The sequence below is a fragment of the Colletotrichum costaricense genome, assembly GCF_030867565.1.
Source record: "Colletotrichum costaricense strain IMI 309622 chromosome Unknown Scaffold_3.1, whole genome shotgun sequence".
Classification (NCBI taxonomy): Eukaryota; Fungi; Ascomycota; class Sordariomycetes; order Glomerellales; family Glomerellaceae; genus Colletotrichum; species Colletotrichum costaricense.
This window is the reverse complement of record NW_026848232.1, coordinates 1,623,207-1,641,950: the sequence shown is the minus strand read 5'-3', so window position 1 is coordinate 1,641,950 and position 18,744 is coordinate 1,623,207. Positions and strand designations below refer to the sequence as shown.

Below are 18,744 nucleotides of genomic sequence, written 5' to 3'. Positions count from 1 at the left end.
GAATGTCAGGTGATTCCATTAGACCCGTAGGCCATCCATGTCAAGTAATATCATGTACGCTGCCGTAATCCTCCAACCCTACAGAATTCCCCGCTCTTTCAAAAGCCATATCAATATGCTCACTGCTCCAACTCGTTCTCGGCTAGAACCTCTCTTTCCGCCTTGGTCCCTTGCCAGTTCACCATCTTGACAAGAATAGGAATCAAAATCGCAATAATCATACCCGCACCCAAGAACCCAGCCGTAACACCAAAACCGGTGTGATACGCCGGCGAATCCTTGCTCGGCCAGATACGGCTTCCATACACACTCGAGAAGTTACCAAACGCATTCACCATGGCCAACACAATAGCACGCTTCTCAGCCGGCAAGCTAATAACACCACTCGTCCAGGACAAGACGAGCGGCAGCGCAGACCAGATACCCGCCGCCAGGAAGCAAACCATGACGTACCGCACGATCGGCGTCTGCACGGCAGCACACACGACGGCGCATGCGAAGCCCAAGCCCAGCGGCGCAGCGACATGCCACCGCCGCTCCTGGTGCTTATCGGAGCTCCACGCGACAATGTTGAGGCATACCGAGGCGACGGCGTAGATGGGCACCGTCATGTACTGTGCCTTGACGGTATCGTAGCCAAGGGTAAGCGTGATGGTAGGGATAAAGTACGAGATCGTGCCCGCGCCGACGTCGAGCATGAAGAGCACGATGAACATGTACGTCCGCGGGTCCGACACGGCCGCGACAAAGGCCTTCCAGTGCGACAGGCGCGCCTTGTTCTGCCCGCCTGAGGCGATGCCGTCAGCAATGATACGGATGCTCGCAAGCTGGCGCTGGGCGGGGGTGAGCTGCTTCGCGGTGGCGGGGTAGTCGAGCAGCACGAAGAAGGCGATGAGCGCGACGCCGACGGTCGCGACGCCCTCTACGATGAAGAGCCAGCGCCAGCCGGCGATGCCGTGCGCGTCGTGGAGGTTAGCGGTAATGGCGCCGGCGAGGAGACCGCCAAAGGCGCCCGAGAGGACGGCGGCCGTGTAGAAGATGGCGAAGCGCTTGCCGAGCTCGGCACGAGTGTACCAGCACGACAGGAGGAAGAGCACGCCGGGGAAGAAGCCGGCCTCGATGCAGCCCAGGACGAAGCGGAAGCCGAGGAGGGCGCCGTAGGTCTTTGAGATGGACATGAGCGCGCTGAGGGCGCCCCAGACGAGCATGATGCCGGGGAGGAAGATGGAGGGCCGGCTGCGGCTGAGGATCATGTTGGAGGGGACCTCGCAGATGAGGTAGCCGAAGAAGAAAATCGAGAGGACCCAGGCGTATCCATCGTCGGTGAGTGAGAGGTCCTTTTGCATTCCCGCGATCTTTGCGTTTCCCTGTGTTGCGTTGAAATGTCAGTGGGCCCGTGCTTTGGAGTAGCGTTGTTGAAATTTTTCATGCGATGCTTCGTTGCCCCTTATCGCCATGAGGGGAAAGGGAGAGGAGGAGGTGAGTGAGAAGGACTTACGATGTTTGTGCGGTCGACGTAGTTGAGGATGTACATGATCCAGAGCATGGGCATCTAGACTCAAAGTCAGAATCGTCTCACCGAGTACATCTCAAGAGGCAATTGACATACCAGGTAAAGGTCAATCTTCCTGACGAGCTGCTTCTCCTCCTGTGTGCCGGGCACATAGTTCCTCAGTGCCTCAGCGAGTTCCGCATCCGCCTCGCTGACGACGGGCGCGTTCTTGTCTTCCTTCATCTCGAGAGATTGCTTGCGACCGTTCTCGAAACTCATGATTGCGATCCCCTCGCTCGTGTTGTGTCGTTGTCGTCGTGAATGTCGTCGAGTGTCGTCCGGTTTCCTTTGTCTACACCTGACTCGGAGCGGCTGAAAGTGGCGAATGCTCTCTCTCACACACTGCAGTGTTGGTCTGTGTGTAGGGGGGACCTCTTGAGCAGAGCAGAACACGACGCGATCTTACTCGACTGGAAGATGCGACTGGGGTGGTTATTAAGAGGGAGAATTGAAAGATCCGGAGATCTGGAGACGGTGAGGCTGTGAGGGATGAAACCTTCTTTCCATCCAAACACGGTAGCAATTAACAGCGACGTCTGATATATAATGTTCACAAAACGCGACTCGTGTCTAGTGCGTCGTGTCTCTGCCCGGGGTACTCCGTCTTTGCTCTGCTCTCCTCCCCCACGGGGTAGACCACAAACTGGGGAACGAACTAAAGGGGGACTAAAGGGGGGCCGCCTGGAAGTGTGGATGTCGAAGGAATCCGCTTGAGAGGGTGGGCAAAGTCTGGAGTTCTGGACCTGTCACGGACGAATCGTTCATCGTTGTGCTGGAAATCAGACAATGAACTATTGCTGTTGGACCAGACGAGGCGTGATTGGGCTGCATGCGTCGAGGACCGGATCTGGATCCATATCTTTGGGAGGGGGGCAGCCATCAAGCGAGAGCCAGCGCGGCCTTGTGTCCGGGTCTAAGTGCCGGCCACCAATTGCGGCGATCCCTCCGATTGGCATCGGGCTTCGCCCCGCTCTAGCTTTCCCCGCCTTCAACCATGTGAAGCTTGAGATGAACATCACGAACGCTGCAAGTGTGCAAATCAAACGTGAAAAAGCAAGGCTCGAGGTGGGCAATTCATCAAATTGTGATCTCATTAAGTCGACGATGTTGTCGTCAGCCGGGCATCTGCGAATTCAACAAGTCTAGCATGTTGAGCGGATATTGCTCCGGCCCCATCCCAAAATTATTCATCATCTCTCCGCTGAACATCCATTGGTTCCAGTCTTGGCCCATCTCCCCTTCATTCCAAACTTGAGGAATCTGTTGGCCTGGTTGACCGGGCTGGCCGGGCTGGCCTCCGGCGATGTATTGCCTCTCCTGGGGACCACGTTCCTTGAACTTGTCCAGCATGTTGCTCAGGCCGCGTCCGATGTAGTGAGCCACATGACGGGCGCAGCGGTTAGTTTCTTCCAATAATTGGACGACCCGCTCGATGAGAGAGACCACATCTTCGTAGCGTATGTCCAGCCTCGCTGGCTTCCACTGCGCGTGGACCTTCATCAAGAACATGGCGGCGTACGCGATGGTCGTCAGCAGGTACAGAGGCACGCCAATGACTGCTCTCCGCATATCGGTGTCTGTCAAGATCAGTTCCAATGCGGCAGACGCGCTTGCGATGGCGAGATTGATGAAGTCGCGGCGTTCATCGGACATGGCGTATTGGTCGGTCGGGTTCGATGGATTCAGACCCCGGAGACAGATGGAAAACAAAAGGAGACGGGCAAAGTGATAGTGGAGGATAACGCCCTTGGCAGGGTACTTTGAGATGTGTTTGTCCGGCACTGATGAAAGATATTAGCTGACAATTTGTTGGCACCAGGGGTTCAAACTGTCTTACCTAACCGAGTTTCCCATTGAAGCTTCCATCGGCCCAGATCGGCATCGTATCGCTTGAGTGCCTCAAACTCATCTCTGGCAACTTGCCTTGACGTGTCTGGTCCAAAGGTGTGGAAGACCCGACTCAAAATGATAAAGACACCAACCTGACTGTGCAGACGATGGTCCGCTTGTGTGATGCCTGGCAGCAGAAGGAATGCCTCATGATGCGTGATGGTAGCGTCCTCGTTAATGACTGGAGGCCTGCCGTACGCGATACTGAAATGATGGTCGCAGACGTAGAGCAAGTACCATAGCCGGGCCTTCTCGACGTGTTGTGGTCCCTTGTTGAGGGCTTTGGCGCAGAACTGATGAAGGTTTAGCTCCGTGGCGATTCGCACCGCAAGACCAGACACCTTCCAGCTGATGTCTGAAAGCCAAAATGCGCCGATGCAAAGTCCCCTCACATCGTCGAGACTGTGGTAGCGGTCGAACATGGTCTGGCTGGCTAGCTCCAAGAAAGTTGGGTAGCAAATATCGAAAGCTCGGCCTTCATCTTGTTCGTGCAGAGCAGTGACGGCAAGGATGGCGGCCGTGAGCAGAGGTGAAGACATGCGCGTGGCCGTGAGGTTGTCATGGACTAGTGCAATGCCTCCCCACAAGTACGCATTGAGGGTCCCACGGAACGTGGAGAAAAGCTGCTCGGCCTCCTGGACGCTAAACTTGCCCTGGGCAATGAAGTCTGGCTCTTGGGCCCGGCTGGATGGGAGGTGGACCCGTGCCCCAGGGTCGCTCCGGATGTTCCGCAGTTTGGTCACTTCGAAGAGGCTGGCCATGGGCGCACTCACAATGGCCTGGTCTTCGCCGTTGTCTTGCGCCGTGGCCTCCGGAGAATTCTCCCGCGTCATTGCCGTAACATCGGGAGGCCGAACGGGGGACGGCCCCGTACCGGGACTGCTCTGTGATCCGGCCATGTTCTGAGGACTCTGGGACATGCCGGCGCCTTCGTGGTGGAAAGGTGGCACAGGCACGAGCTGTGGCATACTCAAAGCCCGCCTAACTTCCATCATTGAAGCCTGGAGGGTCTGAAGCTGCATCTCCATCTTGGTTTTCCACTCATTCTCGCTGTCGAGCAAGGTTTGGAGACTCTTGTTCACGACACATTGCAGACCAAGGCGAGAGCATCGAGCACACTGGTTCTGACCCGGCTCAATGCCGCACTTAATCTTACGATTTTGGCATTCCTGGCCTGTCTCTCCTCATGTATCAGCGACTAGTCTTTCTCTTGAGGTCATACTTCTGCAAGGGAGTGGGAGTTCAGTCCGAAAGTTTGGGGAAAACTCACATGCTCGGATCTTTCTCGAAATCTTGGGCAAATGAGCTTGCTGCCCGGAGGCCACCCCCGAGACCGCCGCCGATGACGGGGTCTTGTCCGGAGCATCGATTCTCGCACGTTTCATGGTCCCAAGGGCTGGATAGAAGTCCGTGTGAATTTCGTGGGTCTTGGAAGGGAAGGTGGACGGAGTGGACAAGAGAGAAGGGCGGGACGATGGCCGAGGGGAGAAAAGAGGGAAAAGATTCGCCGGACGACGTGCATCTCCTTTGTTTATAAGCGGGCCGGTCTTCTTTCCGTGCGGGGTTGACACGCCTCCACCTGCTCAAACTCAGTCGCGTCCACTTGATCAACTTCAGCGCCAGGCACTTGTTGTTGCGCTGGGAGACTGGGAGTGCCGGCTCGGGCTAGTCCTGTTTCTGTCGCGTCCCATTTGCGGATGGGAGGGATGGAGAGCAATGGTGAGGGGAACAAGCCTCCAGGCGAGTCCAGGGTGTGGAGGACCACCCCCATCAAACTTGGACAGACACGGGCCCGCAATCCACCTCGGGTGCCCTCTTCGGCTCTTCCCTCCAGACGAGTCCCAGACCATTTGCGAATAGTCCTCCGGCCGCCGCGGCTGGATTTCCGAGTCTTGGCCGATCTGGGGAATGCAAGGTAGGGTATAAGATGACTGGGTCTACCGTTATTCCTAGTTTGAGCCAAGCTCTCGTTGATTTTCGGAAGAAAAGTCGCCGACGAGTTCACGCCAGATCAAAGTAATCCTCAGTCGATAATCCACGATGGCAGCCACAGACGCTGAGGCCACCCGCGTTGGCTTCATTGGCCTCGGTGCCATGGGCTTCGGAATGGCTTGCAACTTGTTGAAGAAACCGTCATACCGAGTACAGGGTCACGATGTTTACCCTCCAAGCGCAGAGAAATTCGTCGCTCAGGGTGGACAGTCGGGAGAGTCTCCAAAGGAAGTGGCCAAAACCAGCGATATCCTAGTCTGCATGGCAGTCAACGCACAGCAAATCGATGACATACTTTTCAATGATCAGACGGGTGCCTTGCAAAGTGAGTTGTCCGCATGCATCTCAGCCATGAGCATCCAATTGACATCATTCCCGTAGCATTACCGGCAAATGCTACCGTTCTCCTCTGCTCAACAGTACCGCCAACGTATCATGAGGCACTGACGCCCCGGATTGCGGCGGCGGGTCGGCAGGATGTTCTGGTGGTGGACAGCCCCGTATCGGGTGGCACGAAGCGTGCAGCCGACGGCACACTCAGTATCTTCGCTTCCGGGGCCCCTGAAGCGTTGCAACGTGCAGATCGTGTTTTGCGGGACATGTCGGAGAAGATGTACATCATTCCTGGTGGACCAGGAGCGGGTAGCAAGATCAAAATGGTCAACCAGCTGCTGGTCGGAACGCACATTGCTGCTGCGTCAGAAGCAATGGGATTGGCCGCCAAAGCTGGCCTGAACACCCGCGAAGTGTACAACATCATTACAAATGCTGCTGGTAATTCTTGGGCGTACGAAAATCGCGTGCCGCATATGTTGGACGGCGACTGGACACCGCTGTCTGCCCTGAACATCTTTGTCAAAGACATGGTGAGTGGCTCCCTCAGTGTGGTCATGAATTTGCGACTAATGAGTTTGGAAAGGGCATCGTCGTCTCAACGGCCAGAACTTTGCAATTCCCGGTGCCTCTTGCGTCGGTAGCCGAGCAGCTGTACATCTCAGGAGCTGCACATGGATACGGTGCAGAGGACGACTCTGGACTTGTCCGGGTGTTCCTCCCTGGGTCCCCCAATGCCGTGAAGGAGCAGGCAGGGCAGCTGAACAGTCAAGAAAAGTTGACTCCAAGCAGTACGCCGCTGGAAATCTCAAAGATTGGTATGGTGGGGTTGGGCGCGATGGGCCAGGGCATGGCTGGGTCTCTTCTCCGAGCCGGCTTCGCAGTCCATGGCTACGACGTATACGAGCCCGCTATCGACAAGTTCGTGGCCAACGGAGGTAATGCGTCCAAGGCTAGCAGCCCCGCGGAGGCAGCAAAGGGCGCCGACATTCTAGTTTTGATGGTTCAGAACGCTGCGCAAGCCGACGATGTTCTTTTCGGCTCCGGGAAGGCAGCGGAAACCTTACCCGATGGCGCCATCGTCATTCTCAGCTCGACAGTCCCACCCTCATTTGTTAGAGAACTGGAGGCCAAGCTCACAAACACTGGCAAGGGACTGAGCCTCGTGGATGCCCCTGTCAGCGGCGGCGTGGTCCGCGCCGCCAATGGTACCCTTACGGTAAGATTTCCATCTTATCCACCTGACTTGAGACTCGTCGCTAACATCTGGTAGATCATCTGCTCTGGAGATGAGGCTGTTCTTTCCAAGGTTAACAGCCCGTTACTGGCGATGACGGGAACGTCAAGCAACCTTTGTCATGTCCAGGGAGGCGTCGGCGCTGCGTCTTCAGTGAAACTCATCAATCAACTACTGGCTGGTGTTCATATAGCGGCCGCTGCCGAAGCTATGGCATTCGCTGCTCGCCTGGGTCTCGACACGAGACGAGCTTTCGAGATTCTTGGCAGTGCGGCCGCATGGAGCTGGATGTTCGAGAACAGAGTGCCTCAAATGCTTGATGCCGACTGGACACCACACTCCGCATTGGCCATTTTCGTCAAGGATCTGGGTATTGTCCTCGATGAGGCAAAGCGACTCACCTACTTTGCTCCGATTTCGTCAGCAGCTCACAACTTGTACCTCGCAGGTGCATCTCACGGGTGGACGAAGGAATCCGATGCTGGTGTCGTTCGGCTTTGGGAGTTAGCGGGCCTTTCCGTCTCTGGCAATGCCGGTCCCAAGCTTGAGGAGAACAGTGGCTCGAAAACGGAGAACGCGGAGATTGAAGCAGGCCAGGAGCAGGGCCTGCCGGCACAAGAGACGATTGACGCGCTCCCAACCGAATATGCGGGTGATGTGATCAGCTCCACTCGCAAGGTGGTCGACAATGGCGAAGTGCCGGTTCTTGTGGTCTTGGATGATGACCCAACAGGAACTCAAACCTGCCATAACATCGATGTCCTGACCGTGTGGGACTCGGCCACATTGGACGACGAGTTTAGCCTTAACCCGACTGGGTTCTTCATCTTGACCAACTCTCGCGCATTACCCTCCGCCGAAGCCAAACACCTTATTGTCGAAATTTGCAAGAATGTCAAGACGGCGGCTGAGAAGGCAGGCAAAGCATTCGAAATCGTCCTTCGAGGTGATTCGACACTTCGTGGACATCTTCCGGAGGAGCCCGAGGCTGCTGAGGAGGCTCTTGGCAAGTTTGATGCCTGGGTTGTGACACCTTTCTTCTACCAAGGCGGAAGATACACGATCAATGACGTGCACTACGTCAAGGAAGGCGACGTGCTGGTGCCTGCGAGCCAAACACCCTTTGCCCAAGACGCCACCTTTGGGTACAAGAATTCGAACTTGCGGAAGTATGTCCTCGAGAAGTGCGGCCACCGCTTCGACGAGTCTTCATTCTTGTCCGTCACTCTCGACGATATTCGCGTAGGGGGACCTGCAGGTGTCACCAAGAAGCTCCTTTCAGTAGCGCCTGGCTCCAACACAGTTGTCATCGTCAATGCTGCCGCCGAGTCTGACATGCACGTCTTCGTGGCAGGCTTGCTTGAGGCAGAGAAAGAGGGCAGGCGGTATCTCTACCGCACTGGTGCTGCCTTCGTTTCTTCTCGCCTGGGAATCACAGGGATCCCACCATTGACCATGGCAGACCTTGGGGTGTCGGTCGAGGCCGGTACCAAGCAGCCAGGTGGACTGATCGTCGCTGGCTCTTACGTACCCAAGACGACGGCACAACTTAAGGTGCTCCGAGAGAGGAGAGGCGACAAGTTGGCGGTAATCGAACTCGATGTCGAAGGACTCATTGAATCTGCGGACGCCGCGGAGAAGGTCGTAACTGCCGCAGCAGCCGAGACCGCAACCAAGCTTGCAGCTGGCGAGGATGTTCTTGTCATGACATCTCGGAAGCTGATCAAGGGGGGCGATGCGCTCAGCTCTCTCCAAATTGGCTCCAAGGTCGCCCGGGCCTTGGTACAGCTTGTTGAGCAGATTGACGTACGGCCGCGGTACCTGATTGCCAAGGGTGGCATCACATCATCTGATGCGGCCACGAAGGGTCTGAGGATGAGACGGGCTCGCATCATGGGTCAAGCTGCCCCGGGCGTCCCTTTGTGGAAGTGCGACGAGGAGACTAGCCGGCATCGCGGTGTGCCGTACGTTGTCTTCCCTGGAAATGTTGGTAGTGACAGCACGCTCGCCGAAGTTGTCGAGTCGTGGTCGATTGAGAATGTTGCTTAGAAACTTTGCATCGAAGCGGGATAAGCGTAGCATATAACGGCTGTATACCAAGTAACGAGGCGTTGGGAGGCTCTGGATAGTGATCAGACAAATTTAATGTTGATGAACCTTATACCTAAAATCAAAGATCTCCCGGATGGTTATGGTGGTGATTGCAGGTGGTGATTGCAGACGAATGTCGTCGGGAATTGTCGGAGATAATGATCCGACCGGCTGATGTAATCAGCCTGTTCTCACAGTGACCCACTCTCAGGATCTGAGCAGTTTTTGTGCGCCGTTTCCCAGGCTCTCTTGTCGTACATTTCCTCCTCAATTGCTCAACAATCAACCGTCTTCATCTCGTTATGTCCTAGGAGGACCGCGCTGATACTTTCCTAGACTTTGGAATTCAATTCAGGACAGCTATTTTGCATGTTTACACAAGAAATCAAGCCATTGACTCCCATTCTTTCCCATCGATCAGGAGGACCTCTCCACGTCATGACTCATCCGCCCCGGTTTTCTCACCTCGATCGATTAAGGCCAACAGCACCTCACCTCGCACTCACAAGGAGCTGAATTGCAAACACCACATATCTATTCCATTAAGCCTCTCTAGAACGACTTTCTGACTCAACCGATGGACGGCAATGGCAATCAAAGGGTTTTATCTCCATTCAAGGAGGCTGCAGAATCCTTAGAGCTCATCAAGACCGCTGAACATCTCATTGCCCGCTGCAACAAGATATGCGATGAGCTCGAGCAGATGCGCCTGGCTGTTGAACTCGAAGCCGCCAAGGTCAACAACCACTGGCACGCCTACATCCCCGGTTTCAGCACATTCTGGCAGGCCAACGTCAGCCAACGAACTCGGGCGGAGGCCTTGATTCAACGATGTCAAGAAACGCATGAACCGGGTTCAGAGGCCGAGGGTTTGCTATCTCGAGATTTCAGGCTCATAGAAGGGGAGCTCGCCTCATACGAGAACCACTGGTCGGCAATCAAAAAATGTTGCTCAATCACCTGGTTTCGGTTCGCAGTCCCCTACTCAAAGCTGGACGGCCAACAAACCTCAGTATTCGTCAGTGCTATTGTCGACAACGGGCATGAGTGGATGCGGGTACTCAGCATCACCGAGCGGGCTCTGTTAGTACAGATGGCCGAAGCAGATTTTCCCTGGGACGAGCCCGATGATGATGACGATGAGGACGATGGCCTGGAAGAAGTTATCAACGACGAAGAAACCCAGATTGAGGTTCTGAAGAGTGCAAAACAGCTGCTGGCTGCCGCTCGCGAGATACATGGGGGTTACCAGCATCGTGTACGAATCGTGCTTCCAAATATCTCTCGGGGCAGTGTCCCTGCCATAGACAGGTTTTTGAAAAGGATTGAGTGCCTTGGTGACGACCACATCTCACTTGCGTTGGAATGCGCCGAAGAGAGCCAGACACCGCCTCCACCTCTCGAATTCGCGATACCAAATCTTCTTAGTCATGGCGATGCTGTGAAAGTGCCACCCCTGACTCCATATTTGAACATCGACACGTCCATATTTGTGGCCTTGACGACAGACATCTCTCACAGTCATAGCTCACAGCGAAAGTGGCGTCCCAAGATCTTGGAAGACGTGGGAGATGAAGCGGAGCACGGTCCTAGGCTACCCAAGTCCCTTTACCCCCTTCTTCGCGGCCACACGCTTGTCTGCACTCGCGAGGCGGCGGAGACATGTCTGCGCATGGTATACGATGCATCTACAGAGTCGGAAGTCTCTCGCATAGAAATACTGCTTGGACAGGAGGACCGCAGGGGGAAGCAGGACGACAAGTTGACTTTCCTGGATCGTGTTCTACGGCAGGATGGGTGGTCCATTGAGGAAAAGGACGATGAGGCAACGGAGAATCGTCGCCTGAATTTGGTTGCAGAACTCCAGAAGCTGTCATGCCATCCAGTACCGGAAGACCTGCAACTACCCATTCGTATCGTAGAAGACTTCCGCAGGGAGCACGTCGCAGACGAGGTCCGCAAGGGGACACTGCCAAAGGTCGTGTTGGCGGTGGAGCCAACGCTCAACGAGACGAACTGCTCGTCTTTCCTGTATGGGTGGAAGACGAACCACACCACAATAACATGCAATCGGCATGCTGTAAAGCGGTTGGGCAACCTCGTCAAGAAGATGCGGTGGTCTCGCGATGCAGAGGCGGCACCAATTATCGCTATGGACTGGGCACGAGGTCTAGCAAAGATCCCGTTTCCTGGCGAGGTCTTGGTAGATGGTCCGCTGAAGGCAGGCACAGACTAATGTCACCTTCTTTCTTATGATCACTTCCTCATCTTGAAAATGCTCTCGTGCATTGCTTTGTGATGATGGTCCACGGAGGTCATGGAGGTGTAGTCTCTGCAGACGTTGGAGATCTGTAGACAAGTAAGATTACGCTGGACGCTCAAGCCCTTGATTTTAATAGACGTAGATATTCAGATACTGTGTGAGAGATGGTCGCGTGGCGCCGCAGCAACCTCTACAGAGTAAAAGTCCCCGAAGGATTCGGCAACATTTGTAAGCTCTTGCGCAATCGCAATTTGTCAGCACTAAGAAAGAGCACAACACATAAGAAGAGAGACATTATAGACAAATTCAAAACGCTAATCTCATGTCACATCTCCGTGACTCATCCTTTCAGTGTGATATCGAGCAGAATGGTCGCCGTTCCAAACACTCAAGCCGAGGCCTTGGCTTGGCTTCGACGCGTGAGTAAATATGCCATCACCCAGGACTCCACGCTTACTTCGCAGACAGTCCCACGATATCCACGACTCTCTCCAAACCACAGAGTTTGACAAGATCTACTCCAAGGATGCTCAGGTCAAATTTACCAATTTTCCTGTTGCTGATGGTCTAGAAGCCATCAAGCAGATTATGGACGCGGCGTTTGGGCAGCTGTCGTATATGAAGCATGTCACTCGCCAAGCTGGTAAAAATTGTATTTCATAAAGTTTTCGAGTGGCACTGAAAGTTTGCAGACCAGGTAGACAACAGGATCTGGCTCGCTGTAGACATCACTTATCGGGTCAAGGGCGACCCTGACAACGAAGATATCAACATCCCAGCTGCGGGACTGGTTACGATTGTGACAGAGGGAGAAGAAGCTGGCAAGATTGCGCGTTTCGATGTCTTCCTGGACAACACTCCTGTCAGAGAGAAGATCGCACTTGTTGCGAATTCGGACTTGTAGGCAGAGGCTGCAATGATCATTCTATTTGGCATTGATATGTATGCCAAGGTAGTTGCCTTTCAATCTCCCAGACGTTGGTTCTCGGGTTTACAGTCTCATCATCATTTCTTTCGAACTATCACCTTGCTCACTTGAAAGATACATGCAAGAAAAGATTGCACGGCGGCCTGGCCGTCTGCGATTGATGGTCCAGACTTGATAGTAACCGAAGTACATGCAGGATCTTGGCTGCTTACATGCGACAACAAATTCAAGTGCCTATAACTCTTAATTACTAGCGCCGCTAACGCGTTATCTCACATTATGTGCCTCTCATGGCAGTGGTATCAATACAACGCCAAGGATTTCGCCTCGATGGATATCACGGGTTCATCAATAGCTCGACGCCTTCCATCCATAAGTCCATATACCGGCACGCCGGAAAGCAGGGGTACGTCAAGGATACGAGGTAACGCTAAATGACCGTGGCCAGGTAAGGTACTTCGGGTACCTCCCGCCACCCAGGGGGCACTTGAAGGAAGTGGCCAACAATGAGCAAAAGCAACTCATCTTATCATAGGGCTTGAAACAAACCCAATGCTGCATCATTCATCACATGCTTAGCCTACCTAAGTTAACAGTGGCTTAAAATGATTCGTTCCCGAGGGAAAGCCAAGGCAAGAACAATCTACCAGCCGGGACACGGCTGTGACATCCGCATGCTGCAAGACGGTCCTCCTTTCCTTATTCGAGATTAGTAAGACTGCAAGGTCATACTAAGGTACCGACGAAGTACATCGGCTTGGCACAAGGACTGGCATAGCTTCATCCTTCTTTAAGTTTTCAATGGAAGGTTTGATGGTCGAACGGCTAAAACGTTCCTACAGGGAATTGGGGGCTGCCTAGCTAGGCTTGGAGCGCACCTTACTGAGAGCCTACGCGGTGACCATGAGGAGAAGTTCAATTCCATGATAGTTAATGAAAGTGACAGATAGAGATCTTCTTGATTTCATTTGACTGACTATGAGTGATGTAGGGGACTCCGGTAGCCTGCATTTTAGATCAATATCGCAATGGGGATACGGGTCCATATTAAGTTGCTATGACGACCGACGAAAACAACATTTGAGTGGTCCAGACCTTGAGGTTTCATTGAGCATAGAAGGAAGTTGTTCGACACGTACAGATATGTCTTGGTACCACCAAGGGTTACTCTTGTTCCATCATGGGAAGGCACGACCTGGTCACTGCTTGTCTCATGGTGACGTCTTTACGGCGTGGCGTTAAGATTACCTAGTGAACAACCCCAGGTACTAGATGACTTGGGAGGCCTTCAGAGCATCAAAACAACATGGTTTGGAATGTATACGCAGCAGCAGCAGGGGTAACACCAAAACAATCCCTTTTAAAGATGACAGAGTTCAACGTTGGTGAGTCAAAGAAATCTTTTTCGCCAAGGTCATCTCATGACACTGTATCGGATCGTCTGAATAGTTTTCTCTTCCCTGAGTTCACACAGTGCTCTTGCATAGATACTGGTGTAAAGATGCTCAATCGCCGGCACCTACATGGGCTTTGCGATGGTACCTAATTTCATATGCTCTCAGGCATCGAATCACGCTGATCGTGCATTAGTCGATGGCCAATTTGTCCAGCAGCCACAGACACAGGCCCCTAAGCGAACAGTGGTGCCTCAATGGCAATGCGTAAGCAAAGGACCAATCTCTTTGCAGTCTATCATTCACTGATTTATTATAGTGTGCATGCGGGCATGGAGGGATGCCCATACGACTGGAAGCCTGCCAGTACTGCGGAACGTTTCGGTGCGCCTATTGTCCCGTGAGCCGTGTGCGAACGAGGTCTGCAGAGAGCTGACAACGTTTAGTCGGCTGCCATGCAATTCAGCGTCGTACCACGTTGAAACATCACTGGGGATGTACGCGCCTAGTTCATTACTGGCTACTACACTGTATCCGACTCAGGGGCAGTTTGGCCTGTGCTCAACAATAATGCCGGAAACCAAGCCAGATCATGCAATATATCCGGATCAACTGCAAAGGGAATCTCTTAATGAGCCATCCATATACAATTTTTCTATGTTAATGACAGTATCTATGAAACTAAAGTCATAATTACCTGCAAAGCACGGGGTAGGGGATTGGGGTCTTAGTCCGCGGTTGTTCATACCTTACCTAAGTAGAAACTAGAACAAAGATCGAGAAAAGGTGGAAAAGATTGAGTCGAAGGTTTGATGGAAAGGCATTATCTACAAAAGATCGCACGCCGAAGTGATTTCAAATCTATCGGATCACCATGTCATAGATGCAATATTTTCTCTTGCGCTGTTAGTCGGAGCTTACTAAGAGACCAGAATCGTGCTGCCAATAGTTACCAAAGGTGAAGATTTCTCCGCATGATACATGGCATACAGCTTGTAAGAGCTTGGGCACATCGCAGTCATGTAAGGCAGGTCTAAGGTATCTAGGCATGTCAAGAAAATTCAAATTATTGGGGCCTAAATATGCACATTACGATTGGCGAAAGTAGAGAAGTTCAGCCAAAACTCGTTGATTCGCCGCCCCGTCTATGAAGCATGCCTTGATTCGCCTTGCTGTGCATTTGGTCCTATCCAAACGACATTCACGATTGGCCAAGCAAGCGGTGGAACTCTCCAAGGCACAACACTCATCTTGAAGGTTGTCCCACCATTGCCTTTAGGAAGGGTGGTAGAACCACTCATTACACAGCGTCGGCTGCCCATGCTGGTTTCAGAGGCTCTTAAACGCTGAATGGTGTTAGAACAAGATGTAGACTAGTCCCATTTCCAAGTGCAGGTCTGATATCCAATGCCTCAGAGTCCACATATCCATGCCGGGCGTTGGGCAGGAATGGTGCAGCGGTGAAGAATATTACACTAAGATCTATTTTGTCGAAAGCTCTCCGCTTCTGATTAGAGGTCACGCAATGTTGCATTTAGGCTCCCTTGCATTGCTCGTTCAGTTATCTCCAAAGAATAGTCACAGCCCCGAAATATCTGAAAGTAAGCAAATTGACTGCTCGGATGAGCCACCGAAAAGATTGATCACAACACCCATACGCATATGGAGCAAAAAAGACACTATCAAGTTACTTCATGGGGTTATAAGTAGCTACTTTACGCCCCCTTTGGCCTCACATCGGAAGCAACCATGTAATTACCTTCGCACCATGCCGATATGTCTCTCGCACTTCCCTCAAAGAAATTTGATTGGGATCGTCCACTTGTAGACTTTGAGTGGGAAGACTCCTCGTTCATTGATACCTTGATCGAAGCTCACGATGCCGGCGGCACCCCCTTGGAGCTTTTCTTGGGGATTCCAGAGCACTCCCCCCGCCATGACTACGAGTTTCCGATCTTGAATGCTGTTTGCCCAGACCAAGTTCTTCTAGCTATTAGAGAAGGCTCAATCTTGTTGCCTGATAATAGCGTCGTCTGGCTGCATGATAGAAGCTTGAACGACGGCTCTCGTTCTTACAACGGGGTCAAAACGGCACGCGAGTTTCATCAACTACTGAGATTGAACGTAAGTCAGGTTTCACACTCCTTGAATATCGCGGGCTTTGTGAGTTTTTTTTTATCGTGCGACCATGAGTTCACAACATTGCTCAGAGGTTTGGTCAAGACGACCAGTGCAATGCGGAGGCTAGATTAATGTAAGACCAGACTTGCTTCTCTAGCGAAGTCGACATTTACTGACTCTTAACCTTCAGGCATATCCCCAATCCGGATCGATGGACAATTGGGCCTCTCATTCTGAGTGCTTCTCAATTACAAATCCCAGTATACAGAGAATTATTCATGAAGCATTTTGAGGGAGACAGTCACATTAGAATGACCTTTTCGGTGAGTAGGCCTGATTCCGCATCGAAAGGCCCACTGTTTGACAATAACAGCCTTGTCGGAGGACCTTTGCCCTCCAATTTCATCTTCCATTCTTTGCTTGGCGTGGATCGACAGAGCCCTGCCGAGATGCCCGTTCCACATCGGATGGTGTGCCAACAAGAGAGACCACCGACGTCTCTTTCCTGTCTACCCCAATATCAGGTGAGACTTCCAATGCAAAGGTCAAAGAACGCGAGTTTCTCTATGAAGCTCAAAACTCAATTGCAGTTTTCGGTTGGAACCGGACAATTTGGACAGCTTGCTCTCTTGCCGACACCTACTTCTACCCGGATGCAGTGAATCCAGACAATGAGGATCTGTTGATCTACTACCGAGACGTCGAAGAAATTGAATGGGATGCAGTATCAATGGCCGAATTGCCGATCGACAGTGTTAGCATTAGTGACCCGAGAGAATATTTTCTCATGGTTCTAAAGATTCGCGGTGAGAAATGCAAAGATGAATGGAGGAATGTTCTTTATCACATGAAAATCGGAGTCCGGAAATATGTAAGAATTATTTGCTTCCGACTTGAACGTACTGCTTTGGAGATTGTCTAACAGAGTCTTGACTCATAGCTACGCGCTCCTCACGTTCCACGGTTGAGACAAAAGCAGACACTTGGTAATGCAGATGACCAAGCTGAAGCAATAGAGAAAAGTGAAGCTTGGGTCAAAGAAGTGAACTCGATTCTGACACGTCTTACCGAGACATTGTCTAAAACGATCACGGCATGGGATACATTCTCTTCTCGGGATGCAGTCCTTATTGCAGGTTCTTTTGAGTCCAGTAGCTCAAAAAATGCCGAGTTTCTGCTCTATGACATCGCTGTTCTGGCCGACGAACTCAGAAAGATTTGGGTCGATCTCAAGGGTCTCGAAGGTTTAATCGAGAAGTTTAAAGCACAGGTATACCTCTTCAAAACAACTATTACCACTTTCTTACTGAAAATATGCTTACTCAAGCCGTATCGAAGTTAAGCTTACATGTTGCCGTCGGCGGCAATAGAGCAATTGTGCTACAGCAGTGGAACATTACTCTGGTTAGTCACTGTAGTCACTGGGTGACACCCTGCAGTTTACATATGGATCATCGAGGCAAGACCGTGCTAACAGTCGTGCTTGATAATCATTAGTTACAGTTTGTTTCGCCGCTAGCACTTGCTGGAAGTATCATGCAATCAGGTATTGTCTTCAAGCCGGCTATCTTATGTTTCACTGTTCTGACAGTGGTACTGAGTATCATTACGTATGGTATGAGGCCGGCTATGACATGGTACTCCCAGAGAAAAGTGACCCAGGAAAGCATAAATGGAATGATAGACTGCAGATCATGTGATTCGCTTGTAGAATTGAAGGCCTGGAGTTCCGGGGCGCTCCCATCTGTTCTACTTCAGTCTCCCAGAAATCGTCTCTCGCGGAATCATACACGGGAGGAGTCTGTCTAGGTTTAATAGAACGCAAAATTTTCCAACCGCAGCGAGAACTAAAAGACTTGAGTTTGGAATTTAAGCTCAAGATCATCATGATCAGTACTTAATGCTCGCGCCTTTGCTCCCTGGGTCTGCCATCGTACAAACCCACAAAAAGATTGCTCCGACTGGACTTTGAGGGGAGTCAGCAGCTGGTACAGAAATTTGAACGACGACTTTTCTCAATTTCCAAGGAAAGCCCACTTTGTTTTTCTCTCAGCCTCACTGCGTTTGAGTGTTGCGTCTAAATCATTTGCAAAGCTTCAGTACTCTTTTCTGCACGCGTAACACAAGTTGTCTTGTGCCATCAGTAAGCTAAGGTGTTTCCATTATTTTCAGCTGGTACAAAACTGCACACTCAACTTTGACACCCAAAATCTCAGCTCTTCTTTGACTCTCCATAGGAGCTTTATGGTTGACATGTGTTTATCCAGAGAGCTGACAATGAACACAACATAGAATTTCGTGTCGGACTCCGCCTTCCGGCATCCATATGCCAAAGTACACATCTGGCACATATGGCTCAGCGCTTTTGTATAGCCACACACTCGCCTTGACCGCCTGTGATACGTATGTGCTACTACACAGCTTGAAAGTTGGGTGGATTTGTTCTCTGCCTAGTCAAGTATCCACACAGAAGCTTTTGCATATGATAAGTCAATAGGAATCATTTGGTCACACCGTATTTCGTGTTTCTGATCACACATGCACGCAGCACGTCGCTAGTGACCCAATCTCGGCTGTACGGGGGAAAGAGTTCGGCAATCCCGTTGGCAATACGGAGTACACACTCGCACAACTGTATAAAATTCTTATGTTTTCTTGAATTCAAATCAAAACAACAAAGTCACCAATCACAGACGAGGGAAGTGTTAGCCGTGATTTTTGATTCTTTTTTCTTCATTGAAGTTGAAATATCACCGGGTCGGGTGGCTGGGCCATGTTTCACATATCCAATTCCTCAACCGTCGTACGGCCCCAGCCTTCCTTTCCATCTCAGCTCCAAAGAATTCACCCAGCCTCTTAGGAACGTCATCAAATGACCAAGAGTGGCCGCAAAGATACCTAGACTGGCCGTATCGATAAGATTTGGCGGCTCTTTTCCACTTG

At 51.9% G+C, this 18,744-nt stretch overlaps 6 protein-coding genes across 6 annotated transcripts; 4 read left to right on the top strand and 2 right to left on the bottom strand.

Moving 5' to 3' along the window:
- Positions 1-119: 119 nt before the first annotated feature.
- Positions 120-1,771, bottom strand: CCOS01_03361 (major facilitator superfamily transporter; the record flags this gene model as incomplete). Its single annotated transcript, XM_060451547.1, has 3 exons — positions 120-1,367; positions 1,499-1,552; positions 1,610-1,771. 3 exons carry the CDS (start codon positions 1,769-1,771, stop codon positions 120-122), a joined length of 1,464 nt encoding a protein of 487 aa, XP_060317812.1.
- Positions 1,772-2,665: 894 nt separating this feature from the next.
- On the bottom strand, positions 2,666-4,827 carry CCOS01_03360 (uncharacterized protein; the record flags this gene model as incomplete). Its single annotated transcript, XM_060451546.1, has 3 exons — positions 2,666-3,333; positions 3,390-4,616; positions 4,713-4,827. 3 exons carry the CDS (start codon positions 4,825-4,827, stop codon positions 2,666-2,668), a joined length of 2,010 nt encoding a protein of 669 aa, XP_060317811.1.
- Positions 4,828-5,482: 655 nt separating this feature from the next.
- Positions 5,483-9,053, top strand: CCOS01_03359 (uncharacterized protein; the record flags this gene model as incomplete). The annotated part of the gene is made up of 4 exons (XM_060451545.1): positions 5,483-5,759; positions 5,816-6,300; positions 6,354-6,986; positions 7,041-9,053. The coding sequence occupies 4 exons, from the start codon at positions 5,483-5,485 to the stop codon at positions 9,051-9,053; spliced, it is 3,408 nt and encodes a 1,135-aa protein (XP_060317810.1).
- Positions 9,054-9,672: 619 nt separating this feature from the next.
- On the top strand, positions 9,673-11,331 carry CCOS01_03358 (uncharacterized protein; the record flags this gene model as incomplete). The annotated part of the gene is made up of 1 exon (XM_060451544.1): positions 9,673-11,331. The coding sequence occupies one exon, from the start codon at positions 9,673-9,675 to the stop codon at positions 11,329-11,331; it is 1,659 nt and encodes a 552-aa protein (XP_060317809.1).
- A 395-nt stretch (positions 11,332-11,726) lies between these two features.
- Positions 11,727-12,262, top strand: CCOS01_03357 (uncharacterized protein; the record flags this gene model as incomplete). Its single annotated transcript, XM_060451543.1, has 3 exons — positions 11,727-11,777; positions 11,827-12,001; positions 12,051-12,262. 3 exons carry the CDS (start codon positions 11,727-11,729, stop codon positions 12,260-12,262), a joined length of 438 nt encoding a protein of 145 aa, XP_060317808.1.
- A 3,194-nt stretch (positions 12,263-15,456) lies between these two features.
- Positions 15,457-17,143, top strand: CCOS01_03356 (uncharacterized protein; the record flags this gene model as incomplete). The annotated part of the gene is made up of 5 exons (XM_060451542.1): positions 15,457-15,804; positions 15,891-15,934; positions 15,992-16,124; positions 16,175-16,672; positions 16,742-17,143. 5 exons carry the CDS (start codon positions 15,457-15,459, stop codon positions 17,141-17,143), a joined length of 1,425 nt encoding a protein of 474 aa, XP_060317807.1.
- Positions 17,144-18,744: the final 1,601 nt, after the last annotated feature.